This window comes from Stegostoma tigrinum, chromosome 9 (assembly GCF_030684315.1).
Source record: "Stegostoma tigrinum isolate sSteTig4 chromosome 9, sSteTig4.hap1, whole genome shotgun sequence".
NCBI classification, from domain to species: Eukaryota; Metazoa; Chordata; class Chondrichthyes; order Orectolobiformes; family Stegostomatidae; genus Stegostoma; species Stegostoma tigrinum.
Window position 1 is genome coordinate 58,937,364 of NC_081362.1, and position 24,301 is coordinate 58,961,664.

At 37.3% G+C, this 24,301-nt stretch overlaps 1 protein-coding gene across 11 annotated transcripts in view; it reads right to left on the bottom strand.

The window, feature by feature from the left end:
• The window catches only part of esrrga (estrogen-related receptor gamma a), a 247,058-nt gene that overhangs the window by 63,222 nt on the left and 159,535 nt on the right, over window positions 1–24,301 (bottom strand). For 9 of the 11 annotated variants that reach the window (XM_048535444.2, XM_048535439.2, XM_048535445.2 and 6 more), the window contains 2 exons: window positions 11,842–12,254; window positions 9,289–9,405 (listed from right to left, as the gene is read on the bottom strand). In XM_048535444.2, the coding sequence (XP_048391401.1) occupies window positions 9,289–9,405; window positions 11,842–12,254 (530 nt within the window). Of the gene's footprint in view, window positions 1–9,288; window positions 9,406–11,841; window positions 12,255–17,178; window positions 17,208–20,328; window positions 20,491–24,301 lie in introns of those variants that run through there. The other 2 variants (XM_048535446.2, XM_048535443.2) reach the window with 2 other exon arrangements.

Genomic DNA, 24,301 nt, shown 5'->3' on the forward strand with positions numbered 1-24,301 from the left:
TTCAAACACTAAAGAATGACCATGAAGTGCTTCTAATGATAATGAAAGCTGTCTAGCCATCCTGCTTATCAAGGATTCACCAAAGAAAAAGTACACATTGTTAACATTAAATCCCTATAGGGGACCTGAAATAGCTTTCACTTAGCATTCCATTTTAATTGCTCGGCTGAAATAATTCCAATCTGTTTTTTTGGCGTGCCACTAATTAAAACTGCAAGATTACACAGAGAAAAATAAATACATCATCTCTGCTTGAAAATGAAAGTTTTCTTGAATGACAAATATTTTTAATCAGAGCCATATGCACGGGAGCTTGGAGGGCGAGCTTAATCTCAAAACCACTCCAGCAGCATAAAACAATTCAGTGAGTTATAATTAATGTCACAGTCATAACAGCAAGCTCAAGCCACTGTTTTTCTTTCTACTTAAGGAGAAATAACTAGCTGTTATCTCTGTGCCTGCAGAGCCTCCCCATTGTAGATTCAATAATACAAGAGGTTTCTTATCACCATTCGAGGTGAATGATTGTAACTGTGATATGTTTAGACAATGTGTTGTATTTAACCCAATTTACAGGTGCCCCAGCTTGGCCACAGCAGTAAACACTGGGGACTAATAGGGAATTAAACATGTACAATAGACTAACTCCATTCACTCTCAAAACTGAAATGCATTTAGTAAACTCACTTAAAGAGACAGCAGCCTCCTTCAGGGCATGTGCTGTCATTTGCTATTTTCATCATGGGGGAGGGGAAAATCTGCTTTGGGTTGCATTTATCTTATCTGGTGCGGTGACTAAGTTTGTCAGTGGGGCATCCAAGTGTCAGGGTTTATTTTGTTGCTCAAATTTGCCAATTCAAAATTGGTATGTTTCCTTAGTACAAAAGAGTTGTTCAGCCTACTTCCCCCACCAGCCCCTCAAAAAACAATCCACGTAACCCCACATATATTTCACCATTTTCAGTAAATTCCCAGGCCAGGCATTCTTTTCGGTTGGTGGCTGAAGCAATACTCTAAGACAAGTCTAATGTGCGAGAGTCCCAATGGTATGTCCACTAGGTTTTGATTTTTAGGGGTATTAAATACTGCCTACGTAAGCCTTCAAAAAAGTGCTTTTTTTCCCAACACTGCAATACCACTGAAAAGAATATACTGCCAAAGGAATCAAAGGAGACGATTTATGATTTCATTCCGATTGACGGCCGATTAAATTAAAACAGATCAGTATTGCAATTCTTGGGCAGGTGGCTCTAGCCCGGTGACAGCCTCAGAACTATTAAATTGGTGCAGAGATGGAAAGCCTTCCGCTTGCATTCACGCACTTACTGATCAAACTGTGACAAATGAGATGTTACTGCTCTTGTAAAGCAAGGCTACAATCTGTCAAACCTGAACATAATTTGTGACCCTCTGTGACATCTTTTTTCTTCTTAGTTTGAATATGGGCACAGTTGCAGAATTCCCCAATATACTGTGTTCAGAATGCAATGTAATAAGCTACTGCAAAATGCCAATGTTAAACTCCTGTTTGATGATATTAGTAATCTAATCAAAGTTCAATAAAACAGCATTCATAAATTATGTGTTTGTACACTACTGTTTTTTTGAATTTTCTAATCACCAGTAATTCTAGTGGGAGGGCCCTAATTTCCATTAACAACTGTCATCATGCCACATTTGAAACAGATTTGATGTGCCTTAAATGTGTTAAAATAGTTTTTATTTCCTAAAATTATTTGCTGACTTTTATTAACTTGGATTTTGACCAGAGTAATTTTGATGATACTACCTGGAATTAACGGTAGAATGCTGATGCAAAAAGGGGGGGATTTCAAATTCTAATAGCCAAATTTATCACGGCATCTAAAATAACTGTACAAGAAGAAACATCTTTCCAGGCGCAGCTAGAATAGCTTGTATGATGGATAACCTGATGTGCATAGAAAGGCTTGTAGGATACTGCATCCATATTTGGCAAATGATGCTGTAATGTGCACTAATCCAGTCTATCATGATGAACTTTTGAGCCAGCTTTTGAAATGCTCAGACATCGGGAGCTGTCATCAGTCTTTTGTTCTCCTCTTTATGCAGTAGGGGATCTGGTCAGTACATTGAGAAGAAGCCTACACTCTGCTAACCTTGCCTATTAAAGGCAGGGTCTTAACAGCTGTCTAGAGTGCTAAGAGGTCACAAACAGTTTGCTATGCCAACAACTACTATTCATCCTTAGTGAGCATGCCATGAAACTTACGGCCAAGCTGATGTCAAGAGTGCATTGCAGGCATTTGCAGTTGTTAATGCTTTAAGAGGAAAGGAAGACTATGTTGTGCTAACAAGCTATTGTATGAAGCAATAAAGTATTGCATTTTCTTGCAGCCATCAAAATCGTATTAACTCATGACCCATTTTGTCTGCTCTTTAGCTTTCTCACTGTTACACTTACTAATCCTAGCTTCTTAAAAGGTTACTGAGAAACTATGTATGGTATGTTGCAGTTGATACTGTGCAAAATTGTTGTGTACTAACAAATAACGTAAGGAACAGTTAGTCTCTTTTCAATTCTAAGAAAGCAAAATGTAAAAGAATATTTTCTTTGTATTTGCAGTTATAAAACAAAATGTATTTGCATTGCACTACTTGGAAGAAAGTTATGTCTGTATTGAATGGTTGGTTTTAGTACAATACAAGCCAAAACAGTTTATGCCTTTTGAATGAAAATTCTTTTCAGAGGAAATCAGAGTATTCAAATCAAACTATCATACACTGTGTTTAACCAGAGCCAATGTGAAGATTACCATTCAGAGATCGCCACATTCCACTTGTGTCTTGTGACAACATTTTGACACTCGGAATGCAGAATGATAGTTCTTAGCCATAGTTTTACTTGCTTGTGTATGATTAATCTTATCTCCATACTTTAGCAACTCCCAAATATAGCCCAAATTAGACATTTAAACAGCTTGTGGGCCTTAGGTGAATATTTTAGGCAGTGATATGATTGCTTCTTTTACGCTAATGCTTTCTGAGTGGCTTCAGAATTCAAAATGTGCATGTTTCTACTGTGCTTCGGTGTAGAAAGGGTACAAAACACAAAACGCTCGAATAAAACCCTGATTGTGAACATATTAAAATTTGTGATGGCTTACAATTTTGTTATAGATGACATAATTCTGGGATAATATTCATAATTTGAAAAAAAAAATGCTAGCTTATATAATAGGTTTAAAGTAAATACATTGTATAATTACTGTATTTGCTATGGTTAATATCAGTTCAATATCAAGACAAAAAAAGCTGCCTGAGCTTCACATCTGGAGTTGATCATTTCTAGAAAGTATTTAAGTCATTGAAAATCAAATTCATTCATTAATTCAACATTTGCAGTTTGTTTTACTGAATTTGCTAAAAAATTGGAATTATTAAGAATTGAAGCACAAAGTGAGATTTAAAAATGTAGATCTGGAATCTTAAAGCTAATTGCAAACTGCTTTCAAGGCTTCAATTGAACTTATTTTTGCATGATAAATTAACTATTGTTAAGTGTTTGGTTCTTTAAAATACTGAAGGAAAATCCTTCAGTAATTATTTGGATATGCAAAATCATATGCACAAGCTTTAAATATGTTTATTAAAAAATCCAATCGAATTCATCACTTTGCTTGTCTAAAGGTAATCAAAAAATATCACTTAAAAACTTTTTAGACTGTAGTTGGCTAGCCTTGCTTTGAAAATAAAAATTCTGGCACTTTGGAAATTATCAATGAAAAATGGCAACAGATTATGCAGAAATAAATTCTACATCTTTTAAACAATATCAATGCCGCCAGTCTGAAAATTAATGAAAATACTTACAGTAGAAAAATCTGTTAAGTTAACAGAGAATCATTGCAAATATCAATCTGAGCTTTATTTACAATGCTATTTTGCTGTGTTTGCCATAATTTCATGAACCAAAAGCAACACTCTACAAAAATGTATGTTTGGTTGAATTGAAGAACGTTTTGTCCATTTTTCACTAAGATGCATTCAGAATCTCATGGATATCTTATAATCAGGTGCATGCATGGTGGCTATGGCAATTACGAAGATCACTTCAAAACACAATAGCTGTCATACATATTCATTCCCTCTTGTCTCTGATAGTTCCACTGAATTTTCACCTCTTCCAAATTATTTAGATTACTTTAAACCAAAAAAAACTTGAGACCATGAAAACTAGTACTGATACCGACCAGATGATAAAATACTCTTCTGGGGTTACATTTGTTAACCAACAGTAGGAATATTAAATCTTTAGTCTAGTTGGCTGTAAATTTGGATGCTTCTTCTGAAAATGGCTCTTTTTGAAAATTTAGAAACTTTAAAGCAAAAGACCTAATTCAATGACATAAGGCTTTCAAAGCAATAGATTCCAACACTGTGCAAGTACAAAAGACAAACGGTCAAAGAATGTAATCAACTTACTTCACATTTGACACAAAATATAAAAAATATCTTTAGGCAGGAAAACAGCACGAAGGGATTAAAATGAGGAAGTTATTTTGGAAGTCTGCCAGTCAAAAGCTGCATTGTTTTATTTTCGCTGGGAAAAGAAAACTACTTGTGGAGAATATGGTGCAGCTGGAAATGACTTGTGTCCCTTGCCAGTTCCTCCCTAGAGACCCTCCAAAGGGTACGAAAATATTCACCAACACTTACCCCTTAATTGTATTCAAGCTCCCAGAAGGCAACACTTGACAAAAATCACCATTAGCTCCTGACAGTACAACATGTTCGGGAAATGCTTACCTGATCAATAGAAATTCATTGGGGACTTACTTTACAACTTTGGAATGGTTAAAAAAAGTCTTCCTTTTGTCCAAAATGGTAAAATATGTGATAGCATTTGTTTTTTTTCCACTTTTGTTTTTATCTACTTGAAATGCAAAAGGCCAGCCGCTTGTTATTACAGAAAGCTTCTGCCAAATTAACAAGTAAATGTCAAAGAATGAGAACTAAAAAATTCTCTTATTAAAAAACTTATTTACATTTTGATTTTGGAGTTCCGTAAAGGCAAATGTGCTTTCCATTTTAATTAATGAGAACAAAAAAATAGACATGCACATTACCATTCACTTATGCACAATGAACCAACATACGTGAATGAGCTTAAACATTTTAGAAAAGACCTTCCTAAAAGATGAAGTAAAGGTTGACCGGAAATATTACAACAGTTACTTCTTCATCAATTTGTAATTGGAATACCTTGATGTATTTTACTACACAAATTGGTTTAGTCAGAACCTATTCATGGCTAGTGCCTTTTTAAATTAAAATGAGATTTTAGGGTCTCTGCTTCATAGAAATTTCTAAAGTATAGCTTGAAATGTCATTTTAGTGAAATGGAGATTGTGCTTCTGCATTACCAAACATGGCACAATGAAAAAGTAATCAAATATACATGTATAGTTTACAATAAGCTAAACTGAGAGTGGCATCCATTCTTTAAAGTATGTTACATGAGCGACCACATTAGCTGCATTTTCAAATAAAGTATCATTACTGCGCTGCTTCACTAATGTAACTTCATGCTCCAACTGATAGGAGCAATAGTCCGACACTCAAAACTAGCCTTTTAACGATCGCAGTTCCAAGAGTCCTGATTTTAGCCAATAGTGGAATCAGATGGGTGGAGTGCAAGGTGAATATCATACCCTTGGCATTGCAAAAGCTAAGTGATTTGAAGTCCAAGGCTGCATTCACATGTCAGTGATCACCCTAAGTGGGTGACAAAACATCAGCTGGTAAAGGAACAGGGTTTGGAAACTTGGATGCCAAAGGGTCCCTAGCAACGAAATGTGGGTTTCAGGTAGGTCAAAGAGGAGACAAGTTCAAGGTAAGAGAGGCTTCACCTGGTGTTGGCAAATTCTGAACTTGCAATGGAAGTTTAAGAAAATTTTTATTTGGGATCTGGTTCCTATTCTTCTGTCTTCACTAGATGAAAAAGCTACAACTGCTTCCATACTCAGTGTAGAATTATAATTACAACTGGGGCCAATGACAGAATCAAAGACTGATCCGCAAATTAAGTTTCAGACAAGTGTCATTGCTACTTGATCAGAAAACAGGAAGGGTGCAGAATGCAAGGGTAGATCACTTCCGGCTTCCCTGGTTTTTTTGTCAGGTGGATGGGATGAAAATCCCCATTCAAAAGCTAGAAACATATCAATTTGCTCAAAATATTATCTGTACCAAGTCACTATTTGGATATGCAAATATTTTCAGCCTTTGAGTAATATGGCCTGAATCACAATAGTGTATTAACAGGCAATAATTGCAAATTAGCAAATTAACACACAGATTGCCTTAATTAGCTTCAGAAATTCTAATACTGTACCTTACTGGAGATTTTACTGAAAAACAAAAAAAGTAACATTGTTAAAATGCACAAGAATTTTTTTAAGTTAGTTATTATCCGTCTTTTCATTCCAATGGCTGTATACGAATTTAAGCATTGCATAATATAAACTCCAAAAGCTAGTGACAGGACGATGATTTATGCCTCCAGCCAGGAAGATCCAAAGGGCCCACAGAGGGTAAAGTGCAAAAGGGGGAAGCTCGACAGCTGCTCTCAGTGGGCTTGCTTTGGCAGGCAGGCTGTAGTTGCCTCTTGTGAAACCTGTACCTGCAGACGAGCTGATCCACAACTCCTCTCCACTAGCAGATGGGGTGAGGAAAGAATTGTGGACGAATATTAAAAGAACACAACGGTTCTTCAATCAAACACTGGCAAATGAACAAGCAGCCACTGCTAAAACAGGTGCTGGCATCAATGTGACAAAATGATGAAGATTCTCTTCCATGTAGCTGTAAAAAAAAACTAAATATAAAAACAGTTCATTTGGGGGGAGAAAAGGAGGAGTAACCTAGCTATATGATTGCCATTTGTGAGCAATCATCTCCACTCAGGGCACCACCAACTTCAAATACCTTCATGTTCAACGTCCAAATTTGTGCTTCATTAGGCGACAGAGTTTTCAAGGTTTCCATTGTGGACACTCTAATTGCCTATTTGAAGAAGTATTTCAAGTGTAAGGAAGCACCCCAATATCAAATTCAACCACATCACAACAAATGGGAGTGCCATATTGATATATGTGTATATGGGTGGCTGGGAGTAGAACAAAAAGGCTGCTATTTGTCTGAAGGCTCATGGGGAAAGATGCCATATCAAAACCAGCACAACATCCGTCAGACCTGTCTCTAACTTCCCTTATCAATTACTGAGCTGTCATCTAAACTCTTGCACATAAGCAAATGTTAAAACATTTAAAACAGACCTGCATAATGGATGCAGCTGTAAAGGTAGAAGCATATCTTGGCAGATGTGAAGAAACAGTAGCTAGTGAAAATGTCATTATACTGTATTTGTGTGAGAACAGAAGCTACTGATTCCACGTTTGAATAACTGTATTTCTGAAAGAAAGGATATACTGCATTGTCGATTGAACATATTGCATTAGAACAATTACTGTTCTGAACGCAGTACCACTGGGATAATTCCACACTTGCTGGTACAATACTGGCACCATATGTGAAAGGGAGTAGCACCCAATTATACTGCATGATTAGTTTTTCTTTAGTCAAAAATGGATAAAAAATAATAGGAAGAGGAAAGGGGTGTTACAAAGACTTGATAATTTACCAACATTTAATACAACCTTGAAAAGAAGCATATACATATAAGTGATAGAAAGTCACTTTAAATTGTATGCTAAAATGGACTTTATGGCGATTTGCAGTAAGGCCATGGCGGGTATGAAGCAAATTGACAGGGCCATATCTTGGAATTAGCCTTACGTATATTGATACTTTTGAGATTAGACTAGTACCAGATGCATTAAGGTGCACTCTTCCTGGGAGAATGGAGAGAACCTTGGTAAAGAAATCATACAAAAATCACAGTACAATGACAGTGTCCTTTTAGCTGTGTCAGCACATCACAAGATTTTTGTTTTGCAAATTCTTGACATTAAACATTTCAGGATACATGAATAAATTTATGTTATAAAATGACCCATCTCTTCTGTTCAATGTGGTACCTGAAGTGGATTAGCTCAATTTCTTATTTATTTATTCTGTGAAAGATGGCCGCATTTGAAAAGGTAGGTCATGTGGATTTGATTTGTGGTGGTTTTAAAATGCAGTCTAGTAGAAGGTGATAAAGGGATTCTCTCTTTCAAGAGCTATTACTATTAACATTTAATTGCAAAGTACAGTGAGTGCTCCTTTTGCAGGAGTCAGGATTAGCAGTACTGTATAAAACATTGAAGCATTACCCTTCCAATTTCCACATACTGTTCATTTCAATAATGTATTTTTTTATTGGAAGTTTTTGTTCTTCCATCATTTTCTTCGTATTGGCTGCTCAAGAAAGGGTGTGTGTGTGTGTGTGTGTGTGTGTGTGTGTGTGTGTGTGTGTGTCAATGCCTGTAATAAATACGGCTTTGTGAATGACTGGTCAAGAGGTGAAACTCAGGTGGAGGAGCCTAGGCTGCATCAGTTACACTCCTTCCCACCACAAAATCTTTCCACCCCCATGAGCCCAAGATTGAACGTCTCATTTTCACGGGTAATCTTCCGTCTGGTGAAGTCTGCTAGGAATTGAGAAGCAAGTTGAAATAAAACTGGATTTGAACTCTCCACCTTGTAATTGGAAAAAACACTGTTTGACTAGAAGCCTCTTTTCTCGGTCAGATTCTATACTTAAATAAACATATGGAGAGAAAGTCAAATAGCCAGTTTTCATAAATTTCTGCTGTTGTATTAATCAATGAGTTTAATGAGACCAATGAACCACTTTCAGTCACAATTATTTACATTTTTTTCAATACTATGAACTGTACGTCACCTACAACAAATATCACTTCTAAATAAGTCACTTTAAATACATTGAATAAAATAAGTTTTAATGAAGAGAGATTTTTATACCAGCTGCACATGTGTCAAATTGCTATAAATATACATCCGGTTTGTATGACTGATTTAACTTACCTGCACAGATTTGCAAACACTGCACACGCTATATTTATTAGTATTAAAATATATTAAGTTTCTTCTATTCACTTATAATTAATAATACAAAAAAATACAGAGAAACATTACTGTATCTTACATTATACTGTAGAACCCAAAATGTGTATTTAAAGCTCTTTTCTTAATTTACTCTGAATACAAAACGCCATGCATGCAGAAGGAAAGGTTTAATAAAACATTTGGACATTAAGTATATGCCATATTGCACCTTACCTTCTTTCAGCATGCCTACTTTTAGGCATTTCATGAAACGACAGGCCTGGCAAGACTTGCGTCTACGCTTTGTGATTTCACATTCATTTGTCGCTGGGCAGCTGTACTCGATGTTACCTATAGTTACAAAAATATGGAAAAATAAATCAAAGGAAAATTCTGATTGAGCATTCTAATTTGAGAACACAGAGCTGGGATATCTGCTGATTTCTTAAATCAGTCCCACTCTTCCTCCCTCTCTTTGCTCTCTTTCCTACCCTCCTCCCCATCCTTCTCTGGTCCTCTGTGGTTAAATACATTAGTGTCTTAATGAAAATGCATTTTGTTTATTGTCCTCTGGAGAGGAGGGTCATCACACAGAGTGCATAAATTGCTAGTGCAGACAAGGCAGGTTGGCAGTGAGTGTAATTGTAACCTTGATACTACATGTTAGCAGTACTCAGGGTCCATCACATTCCCCTAGAAACATATGCAACTCCCTGTAATTAGCACCGCATCCACCTGGGACAGCAGCTCTGATGAAATATTTCAGAGTTAATCACACTTTGTAAACACTGATTTATATTGACTACCCTTCTCTGAGCCGATGCTTCCTCATTAAATAACAGATTAGTGGAACACTAAGAGACTAAACACTGAAAACTCCTCACTCAATGTGAAACCTTTTTTTAAAACAACAGATCTGGGAAAGAAATCTATTCACATATACATACTGCTTAAGAGAACATGTTATAATTCAACTTGTATTCAGCAGATGAAAATTGTACAATCTCTAAGGCAGGAAATAAAATTAATCATTAAAATGCTTTACATATATAAAGAAAAAATAACATTCTTAAAGATGTATTGATTGTTTTTGAACACCGAGCACCATTAATGTCACCAGCAGAAAACTGGAATATGATCTAGAAGTTTTAATAATTTTCTTTTAGAATAAAATATTCTTTCTGCCTCTCATCTATATTTGCTTAATTGAGGATATTAAGAATTAGGAAAATCTACTGGGCCCATTTATGGAAACATTTATGGTAAGATGCAATCTGTAACTTGCTGTAAAAGTGCCTTCATAGTCACATAAACGGAAACAGCAATTGGTCTGCATAATGTAGCATATGGGGCAATGATGGAGCATCTTACAGGCCAGTATCACTGAGCACAGTAGACACTAATGTGGCCAGAGATGGGAGATGCTGAGCAAAAAACAAAATTAGTGACCAAATACAGATTCCCTTATAACCTAATTACCTGTAGATACACTGAGAAATTAAATGGTAATGCACTACCACAAATGCAGTAATCTAATGGATTCAGGTATTACTGGAGAGCAGGCGCTTTGCTGCAATGGCTGTGTGTTGTGTATTATGCTGCCACATGTGTTATAAGGTCTGGTAAGCACTAAATGTCGTGCAAAAATAGAAAATTCTAAATCATCTTAAATGTAAGCATAAAAGTTTAAATAAGAAATCATACTTCACTTGAAAAGAAGTTAGAATTACATGGCTGATACTATCAAATTGATATCTGACAGATGATGCGAGGTATGCACAAACTATTCGGGGCTGAGGTTCTGGTAAATCATAAATACTATTTTTAAAATAATTCTATCTCATCACAATTTATGTGAATGCCTTGCACAGAAATTAGATAAGTGAGAGGTTAGATGGACCAGGTAACTTGTTAATTGTAAGACTTACCTGTGAGAAAGATGATACAAAAATGTGTTTTTCCAAGAATTATTTTAACGTTTCAATCTCCTATCCTCATCATTAATTACAAATGCATCATTAACTAGTCATTAATTACTGTACACACCATTAACTACTCATTTTAATCTCGAATGATGGGAAAAAATGCACAAGTTTTACCACAAAGGAAGATACTTACATTGCAATTTCAATTTTTAGTCAACAGAAATGAGTGTTATTATTGACGAAAGTGGTAAACTTTTAAATAAAAAAAAGAGAATAAAGTTGTTCTCTTTTGCTAAGAACTACAGAGGTTGGCCAAATTTTAGTATGGACAAATCACAGCTAAAGAATAAGGACAGTGTAAACAGTCCTGTCAATATCTTTTTTTAAGAAAATCTGTACTTTTTTTTTCCAAAAGTACAGGGAGATATTGACTGGATAAAGCAATTTTGAACTTTTAAGTTGCTATTTTCTTGCACAGATCTAACTGAAAGCAATGCGCTGCTCCCTGGTAAAACTAACGGAAATTAGCAAATAGAATACTGAATAATAAAAATGTCAATTATTCCTGAGGAAACTGTTGGCCTCTACATATATCTGTGGGAAGATTTTTAAACTGTTTGATTACTTTAAAGTGCTGGTTCTTCAGACAATTTAGCGACCAAACTTATTTTTTCCACTGGTAACTAGATCTAATTTCTGTGATCAATTAATTAATTAGAAACTTGAAAAAAGTAAAGTTGTTTCATTGGTATTGAAACTACGTATGCATGCTGGGGTACTTGTCTAACATGTATCATAACAGCATACTTTTCTTCATTTTAAAATTGTAACAATGTTAGACAGAATCGGAAAGAAATATTACCTTGTATAGTGCGCTTGAAGAATGCTTTGCAGGCTTCACAGGAAGCAACACCATAATGATATCCTGATGCTATGTCGCCACAGACCAAACACAACCTTTTGGGCATGGAGTTCAACATGTACTCGCACTTGGTCTGCGAGTCTTCAGCTATAGTGCTCGAACAGTCGTCGTACCGTTTACGGGAGCTACCGTTGCTGCCCAGGTTGGTCGTCGTGTAGAGTGGGGGAGAGTCCAGGCCATTCTGGTGTCCATTCATAGTGGAGCTGTAGCTCCCACTGGCGTCCGAGGAGCCACCTGGACTGTGGTGATTGATACTATCTGTCAGTGAAGCAGGGCTGGATGGCTCTGTCTTAATGTATGATGAGCAGCTCGAATCAATGTGTCGATCCTTGGCTGACATTCTGCAGAGAAGCCTGTGAAAAGCATTGAATTAAAAACAACATTCTTTAGGGGCTTTCTGATAGGCAAGGGACCAGGCATCATTCATTTGTTAGTCAATACAAGTTGTTCTACACGAACATAATCAGCATAAGGGCATGACAGAGGTTCATCAAAGCTGGAGACAGGTGGTAAACAAAACCTAGAGGTGGGGGTGGGGGAACGCGGAGGTGGGGTGAAAAAATCAGTTTCAACTGCTTCCCTCCACAATATAATTTCTCTCCATCAAACTCTGCGCATCACTGCGCAACAGTTAAAAATATGTGCTATCTGAATATTATCTGTTGTTTCTGCCTTGTTGCTTCAAAAAAAAGCAAGAGTAAGGTTTTAAAAGAACAGATATGCTAGGCGAAACAAGGCACAGCTAGGCTTGGAGCAATTACATGGTTAAGACTCTGAGATTTAAATGCGAGTTGTCTCAAAATGCTAATAGGAAACTTGCAACAAAAAAGTACAATGACAAAAATCCCCAAAGATTGATTGAATAATTTTTCAATTGACACAAATTAACCCCCATTTGAAAAACACAACCAAATCTCGGTGCTCGGTGCAGAGTGACATCAAATTTTGCATTGACAGCACAAAATGGAATGAAGTCAATTCTTCACCCACAAAAGGATAAGATCATAACCTCCCAAATAGCTTTTTTCTGACAGAAAAGGTTTTCTTTGTTAAATATAGTTTTTAGAATTCCATTGCTCTTGCTGCTAATGTGAATTTTAGTGCCTCTAATTTTAAATTCAACTGTAGACCAGAATAAAAACCAGCACCTGACAACTGAATTTATAGATGGTTGCACATGTTCCAGTCCCACATTAATAGAGCCACGGAATTTCAAGGGGAGAGAGGGAGAGTGCACTAATAATTTCAAACTGAAGTCTGTGAACATAATGTATTGGAGAGCAGTAATTACAATGTAATAAGTGGAAGAGTAAGTACTCTAAATTAGAAGAATTCACAGAGCTGTTGTAAGTCAATGCACATTCAGCTCTCTCTAATGTTGACTTGGGAAAAATTTAATCCCCACTCTTTGCCCCGAGTGGTAGTCAAGGGATGGGAGAGATATCAATTAATTACTGCTCTCATTAAAGTACTGGCTGCAAGGAAAATTTGTTGCAGGGAAGGTCTTTGACTCATGCAGTCTGGTGAAAGAATGTCCCTCAGATACCATACCAGAGCTGGACAGAAAGAACAGCTCAATGCTTTAACAGCTTTTCATATGAACAAAGAGAAATCTACAACGCACTCTAATGTTTGAAGAAGACAACCAATAATCAGCTGAAGATAAATCCAAAAACAACTATAAAATCCTAGAATTAAAAGAATGACCAAATGCAATTAACAAATTGCAAGGTGCATGACATTTCTTACTCTAAATAAAAGTGTACTTACAGTTTTATTTTCAATTTGCTATTGGTTAAACTGCAATCAGCTAGGTAATAGCAAGATTCAACGTTTTGGCTTAACCAGTTATTTCCTTCATTTGCTCAACTCCCCCCAGGGTATCCACTTGCAGTAAGAACATTATCTACCTTCGGGTAATGGAACTGTTTTACCTCCAAATATGTTGACTATATTTTTGTATGTTTCAAGACAATATATTAAAAGATTAACATGTTTAGGACAAGATTAAAAGTAAAACAAAGCAAAATAATAAATAACCTCATTAGTTACATGTATATCCATTGATGAGCACTGCATTATAACACATTATTCACTGGCACCTGAATTTTTTTGGATTTCCCACTACGTTTGATGACTCCTAAAGGTTTTAGCATATATAATGCACTGCAGATTCTAAAAGAGGCTTGAACTCTGTATTCCTGATCAATTTTAAGTGCAATAGGAACAAAAATGTATGGCTTTGAAAGTTTATTGATAAGCTTCAAGTTTGGAAAATGGTCTACAAAGCTCACTGAATATGCCACTTTCCCTTTGACCTATAGGTCATTAGCTGAAATGCTGGTCAATGCTTCAAGATGACTATCTTGCCTCAGTTGAGTGAATTCTGTTCCTACTTTGTTGGGCAGGGAAGAAGAGAAATTGGCGTCACTGAGTTCTTTATGCTTCAGAGATTGCCTATGGTCATGAAGGTTCCTATGACATGGGCCATCATACCTTCCAAAGGTGGCAAGTCATCAATAAAGAGGCAAGCAAATGAAAGAAAACAAAATCCTCCTTTTGTCATTTGCCAAAACAATATTAAGTTAAGTAATTGCAGTCATAAAAATGGCATGCACTTTGCAAACTGGATGACCACTTTAAATGAGGTAATCTATTAAATTGTCAAAACCTTCAGAAAATGTTTCAGCTTACATATCAATAGGAACTAAGTAAACCTTGCCTGACAAACAGTGCAGCACTATGCACATATTTAGACTGTATTTTCAAATTTTTCAATGTAATTTCTGCTGGGAAAATTAAACAAAATGGACATGGCTGTCTCCATTTTTGATCTTCCAACACATTAACAAATCAGTAAGTATTGCTCAGCAAGTAGAAATGTCCTTGCAAACCACAAACTCAGGAAAATGCAGCCCCTTTATAGAATTATATGGTTTCCTAACAGTTCCTCTCTGGATACAGGACATTAATTAGCTTCAACACACTTCTTGCTATTTAAGAAAAAAATTAATTAAAATGTAATAATTGCACATGGTATTCTCAAAATAGTGACATTTACAATAGATTTTGAAAAACACTGCTTTTCAACTGAGAATCAACCAAATTTTGGACATGTGGCAACTTACAACCAGCAAGTTGTTTTATCCAAACTGAATGTTATTTGAAGACATTCTTATGAATCAATTCCCTTCTCCATCTCATTCGAATGCAATTTTTTTCTTGCTCTGAAAAGATTCTGCAAACTGAGGGAGCAACCCTCTGTGAATTTAGATTAGCAGTTCTGAAAGTAATCACTGTAATTCTTTTGTGCACCAGTGAAAGAATCCAGCTACAATGTTAACGTTTCTGCTTTGAAGAACACACTGTAATTCACTTTTCTGCTTGAACTAATTGTACTCTCTACACAAGGTGCCAAAATATGGATCAGTCAATAGGAAAATGGCACCAAATCGCATTCAACTTGGACAAGGGAAAGAAAGCACATCTAGATGATACAGTATGTCAGGAATCAACACTATAACATATGATTTGGGAAAACATGACCATTTCAATGTGACAAGGTGTCATTATGGAATCTGAATGATACAATGGCTTGTCAACTGCCAGAGCAAACATATCATCATTGCATTAAGGCATAGTGGTGAGGACAGAACACTTCTTTATTCCAGCAACAACAGCATTTTACAGCTGGATCTGAGATTTCTATAGGTTGGGACTAAATTCCAGAGCATCAGTGAATGAGAAGCAGTCAGTCAGAAAGAGGAACAAAATGAAATGTGCTGTTCAAGAAATGAACTTATTTTCGAAAATTGTGCATGCATTTTTTTTAAAATTGCCTCCACGCACAGTGTAAATTGCTACAATGAAAGGCAGGGAATACAATACTACATTAAAAATCAATGAAAGGGCGCAAAGGATTTTTTGGAATTCAGAGAGTTAAACTTGGAACAGTGCAGAAATTACAGCAAGGAGAGTTAAGAGGAAAACTAGGAGCTAAATACTGCAACCACTCATCAGAATTTGACATAATGTCACACAATCCTCTTAATAGCATACCACAGTCCTTTACTCTCCTGGCAAGAAAGTGGCTATTGAAATACAACAATAAAGCAAATGACATTTGCTATAATGCAACTGAACACATTGTCTGAAAGAGATAAATTAGAAAGGGTCAAGTGCAGACTGGAAGAATCTTACATAAAGGACAATAAAAAATATCTCCCATCTGTAACAGGTCAAGATCTGTGATATGTATTCTGTGCATTGGGAATGGATGCGGTTATGGTGACAATAATCATCTTTCTTGTTTCTATTTTTAAATTTCCAATTCAACTTTACGTATTTTCAAATGCTGATGAAAATAGCATAAATAGAGTTGAAGTTCATTAACGCAATGTTTTACTCTAATGTTCTGCAAAATTAGTGCAAGTCTATATGCATTTTTTTAAAATCAAACCAATACAGCATGTCAGAGAAAAACAATGTTTGAATCATATTTTAATGTTGGATGCAAACTGCTGTCATGGTGTTAATTTCACTCCTGATTAAGGAGCACAGTTGACACAAACAAATATAGCCCATATTAATATATCACTGTGTGAAAAGTTTACACAAACTTTTAATTCAGCAAACTACAAAAAACAATTAATTTAAGCATAGCTCAAGACTTCTATCCCATCTCCATGCAAGTACAAATATAAACCAACTCAATTCGATTAAGTGACTGTTGTAAAATCCCACTGTTTATAGAATGTTATGAATCTTAGTAGATTTATCTCTTCACCCTGTTCACTAACTGTCCCACCTACTCAATTTCTGTTGCATGTCAATTAAACAACTTCCTACAATTGATGGAAGGATATCAAGTGGTTGAACCGTTACAAATAAAGTTCACAAGTCTTTCTCTATTGCACCTGCCAGTTTGCACAGTGCAATCCTGTTCAGTTACATTCACCAGAAGTGTTGTCATTTCTGTAAATACAACCTCATTTTGCTTCTTTTGTTCAGAAAGAAGTGTAGGTTAAGTCAAAATGTGCTGTATATCAATAAAAATCAGGATATATCATAGGAAACAGTAAAATTCACCTTTCCCTGTGCATTAATTTACCACTTTATTGCCTTTTAAACTGTAATAATCTTTCAGCACATTTTTCTTTTTGTAAATTTGACAAAAATTGCAGTTAACCTTATGATATTAAAGGACACCGGTCATGGTTTCAGAATCACAGCACGGACTAGAGATGAGCCCAGATAAAATAAATTTGACTTGCCTACCTAGGTTTTCCAATCATTTAATAGAGGAAACTGAGTGCAGGAAGTAACAGTTCAAAGGGTTTCTTTTTGCCCTTCAGTTCTGCAACCAAATGAAAAAATGGGAATAAAAAAGCTTTCAACAATATTGGTTACTAATGAAGTCGCTCCATAGGTCTGCATCCTCATAGGATTGTGACATGTTGTACTGCAGCACATCAGTACCACTGATGATTCAAAAGCAGCCACCCACCATCCAGATTTACTACTATCACTTTCACTAGCAAAAGCAATAAGAGGCTTGAGTGCCTTGTATGCTTCTTAGGCTTTGATAGTCTTCCTGTTTATGTGGTATAATCAAGGTCCCACTGACTAGAAGGGGAACCTGACTAATCGGGAAACAATGATAACTTGACCCCAAATTTGAATCTTAAGTGTTTATGTTAGGAAAGGAAACCAAAGAAGGTAAAGAATTAAACACTAAGAAAAGGAAAATAAAAGTGAGAAGGCAGACTACAAATGAAACTCCTGTCATGACACCAGGCTTATTTGGGACCATAATCATTAACGTTTAAATCAATGTTAGCAAAAAAAGAAAAATATACTTTTATATTGCTACAGGAGCTTTAACTGATGCTGTTCATGTCATGTGCATAGATTTCATCTCTGTGATAACAGCTATATAAAGGATTAAGTAGAAAAATGAAAAGAAAGTGTCCCTTGTATTCAGATGTCACTGGCAATTAATTAGTATCTCATAAATTGGTCCTGAATAAATAAAATTATTTCCCCATGAACTAAACTGCCATTCAATTGAAACAGCTCTTGTCACAAATTTTGAAAAAAAAACAATGCTTTTTATTCCCTGCCGTTGTGTAGGGTTGTAGATTTGAATAAATGGGCACACAACTTACTGCACAGTCTGGTGTAAGATTTCATTTACACTTCAACATACCTCAGAAATAAAATGCACAGGATGTGTTTCACTATGACACTCCTGCAGCCTGCAAAGAAAAACCAAGCTCTACACCTGTTCAGTTTTTGTGCTAAGCATGGAGTGGCATTTCATCACAATCACTGTTTAACTGAATGTTTAGCCCTAGCATCTTGCACCATGCTGTCAGCCAGCAGCAGGGAGTCGTGAAGTTGTTGGCACATTTGATTTTACTGCCATTAAGATACCGACTTAATACACTGATTGTCCTAGGTCCCGTTTCAAATACTCCACAGTAACCACCTTCGCTTTTTTTTATGATGACACTGTGACAAGGTGATTTTATGCACTTGGATTTAGTAATAAAGATGTCAGTCAGACTAAGAACCATCAGGGCTCCTAATGAATTCATGTGGGGGGAAAATACCGGGGTCTGCTCACACATGTACATTTAAAGGGGTCACAGAGAGATGGAACAAGCGTGTAATTAAAGCCAATTTCATTAAGAGGAGAATCTGATAGGGTATAACAAGACTATAAAAAAAAGCCTATTTCCTGTGGCTCGAGTATGAAAGACACGTCTTTAACCAGATCAGATTCTATAAATTGGTTGTCAAGAAAGGGTTGTTGAGATTTATACCCATCTATCAAACTACAGAGGTAGCGGTGGCAGGGCAAGCTGCTGCAACTCCCATCTGTAAAGCATCTTAAATCTAAAGGCGGCCATCTGCTACAACAAATGCCTCAAAAGCAAATTTGACTTATTGTTTACTTTTTAAAAAATGGAATGTTTAAATCCTAACTCAGTGGCTAGCTTTGAGAAGATTTCTAAATAAAGCCTCTTAAATCCCACTATAAAAGATCTAAAACCTCATTCCTATAAGTGGCAGAGCCACTATATTACTTATTGCTTTAATCAGTTCAGCTGAGTAATTTATAATGTACATTTTCAACAATATTTTAATGTAAGCTATGAAAATAATGTGTATATGTACATAAAATATAATTTACGCAGCCTTTAACACTAGTCCTGATTTTGTATCATTTTGTATCACGTTGAGTGCAATATTAATAATCCACTTAACTGGCCTTATTGTTCTCCCCTTCTATTTTCTATATCGTGCTTTTTGCTCTTGAAGTGACAAAGCACAGGAAGAAATAGTTTCCCCATTTTAGCAGAGGAAAGGCTGAGGTTGTTTTATATTTGTTTGTTAAATAAAATGTAGTAGTTTAATAATAAGGGTATTCCTCACAAAACCATTTGGCAATTATAGAAAAGTAAATAACTTAATGCATTGTTTGTCACAGCAGATATCCTCATGGAGGCAAATATGAAAATATTGGAAGTGTAAAGGCACTGGTAGGAAACAACCAGCGGAAATATGTCAACCGCGCATATCTTCAAAAGATGGTTGGGACATTTAGATCTTAAGCAGCAACTTTAATTCTCATGTTGAAGTTGAAGTTTGTTTGTACCAGATCGCATGCTCCAAGTATTTCAGGTCCTAACAAGAAATGCTTGATCCCACTTTTTAAAGAGTGCACAACTTTTGAGTTGGTATCGAAATCAAAACTGATTGCATTTTTGCAGAAGCATGCAATGAATTTTTCTTTTCAAGTCTCAATAATTGTCCCAAAGTATTGCGAAGAACTTTCCAATCTAACGCGGTCTCAGAAGGTCCACCCCTGACAGTTACGACAAGAAGTAGCCACTGCCTAAACTGTACATTCTTGATGGAACACTTCAATATCCCAGCTCTACATGCCAAACAGTGGTCAAGATGAAAACATACGTGCACAAGAGCAATGTGGTAAAGTATGGGTTAAATATTAAAATAGATACTTGTATAATCTTTGTTCCATCTGATTAACAGAGAATAAAACTATTAATCTGTTTGTTTAGAGACATGGAGTCATGCAGCATGCAAACAGACCATTTAGTCCAACCAGTCCACACTGGCCATGTTCCCAAACCAAACTAATACTACTTAGAACATAGAATATAGAAAAGTACAGCCCACAATGTTGTGCCGTGAAATATTTCTAATCCAAAAATAAAATAACCTAACCTACATTCCCCTCAATTCACTGCTGTCCATGTGCATGTCCGGCAGTCGCTTAAATGTCACTAATGACTCCGCTTCCACGACTACCACTGGCAAACTATCCCAAGCGCTCACAACTCTCTGGGTGAAGAACCTCCCTCTTTTGACATATTTACATTTTTAATGAGGGCATACCTCTGTGCTTTTTAAACAGCTCAACGCGGTTCTTCTGTTCCCAATGACTAGGAAGTCCAGAACAGGGTCACAGTCTAAAAGGGTACAGGGTAGGCCATTTATGGCTGAGAGAAGGAGAAATTTCTTCACCTAGAGAGTAGTGAACCTGTGGAATTCTCTGCCATAGAAAGCAGTGAGGCTGAAAAAAAAAGAAAAAAATTGATTGCTTTCAAGGAGTTAAATATGGTTCTTAGGGTTAATCAGACTGAGGGTCTGGGGAGAAAACAGGAACGACTTCCTGGAGTTGGATGACCCATCATGATCACAATGAATGGCAAACTTGCCTGCATTTGGCCCACATCCCTCTGAAGCTTTCCTATTCATGTACTTATTCAAATTCCTTTTAAACACTGACTGTACCTGCATCCAGCACTTCCTCTGGTGATTCATTCATCACACTAACCACTCTCTGTGTAAAAAATGTTGCCCCACACGTCCTTTTTAAATCTTTCTCCTCTCACCTTAAAAACATGCCCCAGTTTTGAAATTCCCCACCTTAAGGAATAGATCCTTGCTATTCATGTAATCAATGCCCCTCATGATTTTATAAACCTCTATATGGTCATCCATGAGCCTCCTATATTTCTCTGTAAAGTATCCTCGCCCATCCAGCCTATTTTTATAACTCAATTTTTCTATTCCTAGCAACATACTGGTAAATCTTTTCTGAACCCTCGCCAAATTAGTGATATCCTTCCCACAGAAGGGGACCAGAGCTGTATACAGTACTCCAGAAGAAGCCTCACCAACTACTTGTACAACCTCAACATGCCATCCCAAGTCCTATACTCAAAGGTTTGAGCAATGAAGGCAAGCATGCTAAACACCTTCTTAACCACCTTCTCTACATGTGACTTTTTGTTTAGATAGCAGAGCAGCTTTAATGTCAGTACAAGATGGCGTGCTTAGTTTGACAATTAGCTTCCATTTATGTAGACCACTTTCAATGCCTACGTACATAAGGGTCATATTCAGGCATTTGATTCCACTCAGGAAGGAATGAATGAGCATTTTAGATTGCTCACTTGACAAAAGAACGAGAGAACGAGAAAGTAAATTCAGGCTTGGGTTGCCCTCAACATTTGCTCAAATTTAAAATTACAATGCCAGCTACATTTCCCAAAATTTTTCAGGGTAGCAGTGGCCCAGTCCATTGACCGGAGAGTCAGGGCTGCATTTTATAATCATCAGGTAACGAATTGCCTCAATGTGGGACAAGTGTTCCTTTAAGGAATAAGGCCTACCTGAAGGGCTGTCTGATAATCAGATGGTTGATAGCTCTTCAGTCGCAGTGCTGTCAGGAGTAGTGGTCATTTCTAGTACTGCAACTGGTCTGAAGCATCCATGAGACCAAAGGCCCCTGTGTACAAATGGCATTGTGGGAATCACTGCAATCAGTCAGGCAGGCCTAGGCGAGTTGGGGAGGGGTGAAGCAAGGATTAGTCATTAGGACAGAACGTGGGAGTGGAATATTTCAGCAGCAGGTCTCAAAGCAGTTTTGGGTCTTCCCTGGACTATCAGTTGATAGCATGATCAGTTTGGCTCACTCCTGAGGAGGCTGCAAGAGCAAACAAGTGGCATCCCCTTGTGGCCAAGTCTCCAAATAAAGTACCAACAGCACTTGGAAGAAGTTCTAAGGTAGCCCTTAATGGGCCCAATGCTGCCTCAATTGCCCCAAGGTGACTTGACTGCCTGCAAGCTTCCCCTGGTACTTATAAAACACCAGGGGTGTGCAGGCAATAAGCACACCACCCCTGACATCCCACCTAATTTTATGTTCCCAAAACACCCAACCACGCCCTTTCTACCCACTCCCTGTACCCAGTAACATCCCAGCTCATGATTCATGGGTTTGGTGCCCCATCAGATGTTAGGCAGAGCGTACTGAACACTATTTGTTAATATCCAACTACATAACTTCGGTAGACTGAACAGTGGAAAGTAGCATTTGTTGGCGAGTATGTCCAGTTTACAAGAAGATCTAGGTACTTTGTCTTGTTATAGATTAATATTTCCTGCTTTACAGCATCCCAGTTCACAGTATAATGACTATTAGAACAGTTTTGATTTTTTTTAAAATCTTATTTTTCACAGCACTTTGCACAAATATAAATTCTAAACAATACAAATACAAACTCAAAATCCACCAATGTTCTACAATTTGCAATCTTGGAGCACAAGGTGCATAAAACTGCTGTCAATTACTCAGTTTCTTAAGATTCTTCCTTTAAAGCAAATTTCTAAGCAGTGTGAAATGTAACTCCCATAACTGTGCAACATTAAGATTTTTAAGTGTTTTGCATGGTTAATTTAATAAATTAATGTTAGATTGCAGCATTCTGTGCTTGAGAATTTATAGCGTGCTACTCTTTCTATGCTCAACCTACACATTAACACTGCCTCTCAATTTAGTTAAAATGCGTTAGTTATGCTATTTTGGTTTCAAAGCCTCAATTACTTCAGTCCTGCAGGTCTTTATACCTGCCCTGAATCAGGAACTATGAAACACCGATCATGAGTTTGTTTGGTACATTTTTCATTTTAAAAGAGCCAACAGAGAAACTGCTAAATAGGACAGGAAAAGTAGGCTGAAGTTTACTTCGGAACCCCCTTCCCCTCCCCCATATCTGAAGAAGGGTCTAGGCTCGAAGCGTCAGCCTTCCTGCTCCTCTGATGCTGCTTGGCCTGCTGTGTTCATCCAGCTTTACACCTTGTTATCTCAGATTCTCCAGCATCTGCAGTTCCTACTATCTCTGATGAAGTTAGTGATGTTTTGTTGGAGCAGAAGGAAATGGAACATCAAAGAATCCAGAGAGTGGAAGCAGGCTATTCGGCCCATCGAGTCCATATCGACCCTCTGAAGAGCATCCCACCCAGGCCCGCCCCCCCACCCAATTTCTGTAATCCTGCCTTTCCCACATTATCTGCAATTTAGCATGGCCAATCTGCCTAATCTGCACATCTTTGGACTGTGGGAGGAAACCAGTGTACCTGGAGGAAACTCATGCAGACACGGGGAGAATGTGCAAACTCTACACAGTCGCCCAAGGGTGGAATTGGACCCAGGTCCTTGGAGCTGTGAGGCAGCAATGCTAACCACTGAGCCACTCATTGTGCGGAGAAGGGGCAGTGATTTAATCAATCAATCTTCTTTAGACATCAAGTGGCTCATCAGTGGCTGGACAGACAGCAACAAACTTGTGCTTCCTTTTCTAGGGAATGTCACTGAACTACATGTCAATCAGGAAGTGATGAAGTAGGCCTTAACTTCCTGACGGCAGAGGTGCCACCCGATGGGAGCTGTCGCAGCATCATGTGCTCACAGCAGTACAAAAGAGGGGCAGTCCCAGAAAGCCAAGGTGGCAGAGGACCCATGACAGAGTTAAGTGATGTTTCTTGGATAAGCTGACAGTGAGAGAGAGGGCTGAAGCATCAGAAGAAAACAAAGGGATTGACTGCCATTGGGAAACCCAGTCCCTCAATCCCACAGATAATTTTACCCGCTGGGTGTGCTGCATGGTGACTAACCTCTTTTCAGCTCCCAGTGGCAGCAGGGTGAGTTCTTCAGGTCATTCTTAACTGACAATGTTAGGAACTCAACTGGTCAGGCAGTTAACCGTGGGCTCTCACACCCGAAAGATAATTCCTGGTGGAGCTGAAAAGGCAACAGTCAAAGGAGATGTGACCAGCCCAGCTAATTAAATCTCCTACCCACCTCCAAGCATGTCATATCCAACAGTAAAAGTTCTGCCCCAATGTTTCCAAGCTTAGATCTTTAATGAGAGCTTAGGAGATCACAACCTGAAGCGTTAACTCAGTTCTCCCCCGGATAGTTGCTGTCAAATTCACCTTTCATTATTAGTTTTTAAGCAAATAGAAATCTTATATAAAGTTTATAAACTCAGAATTACCAACCTATCTACCAGTATTTGTT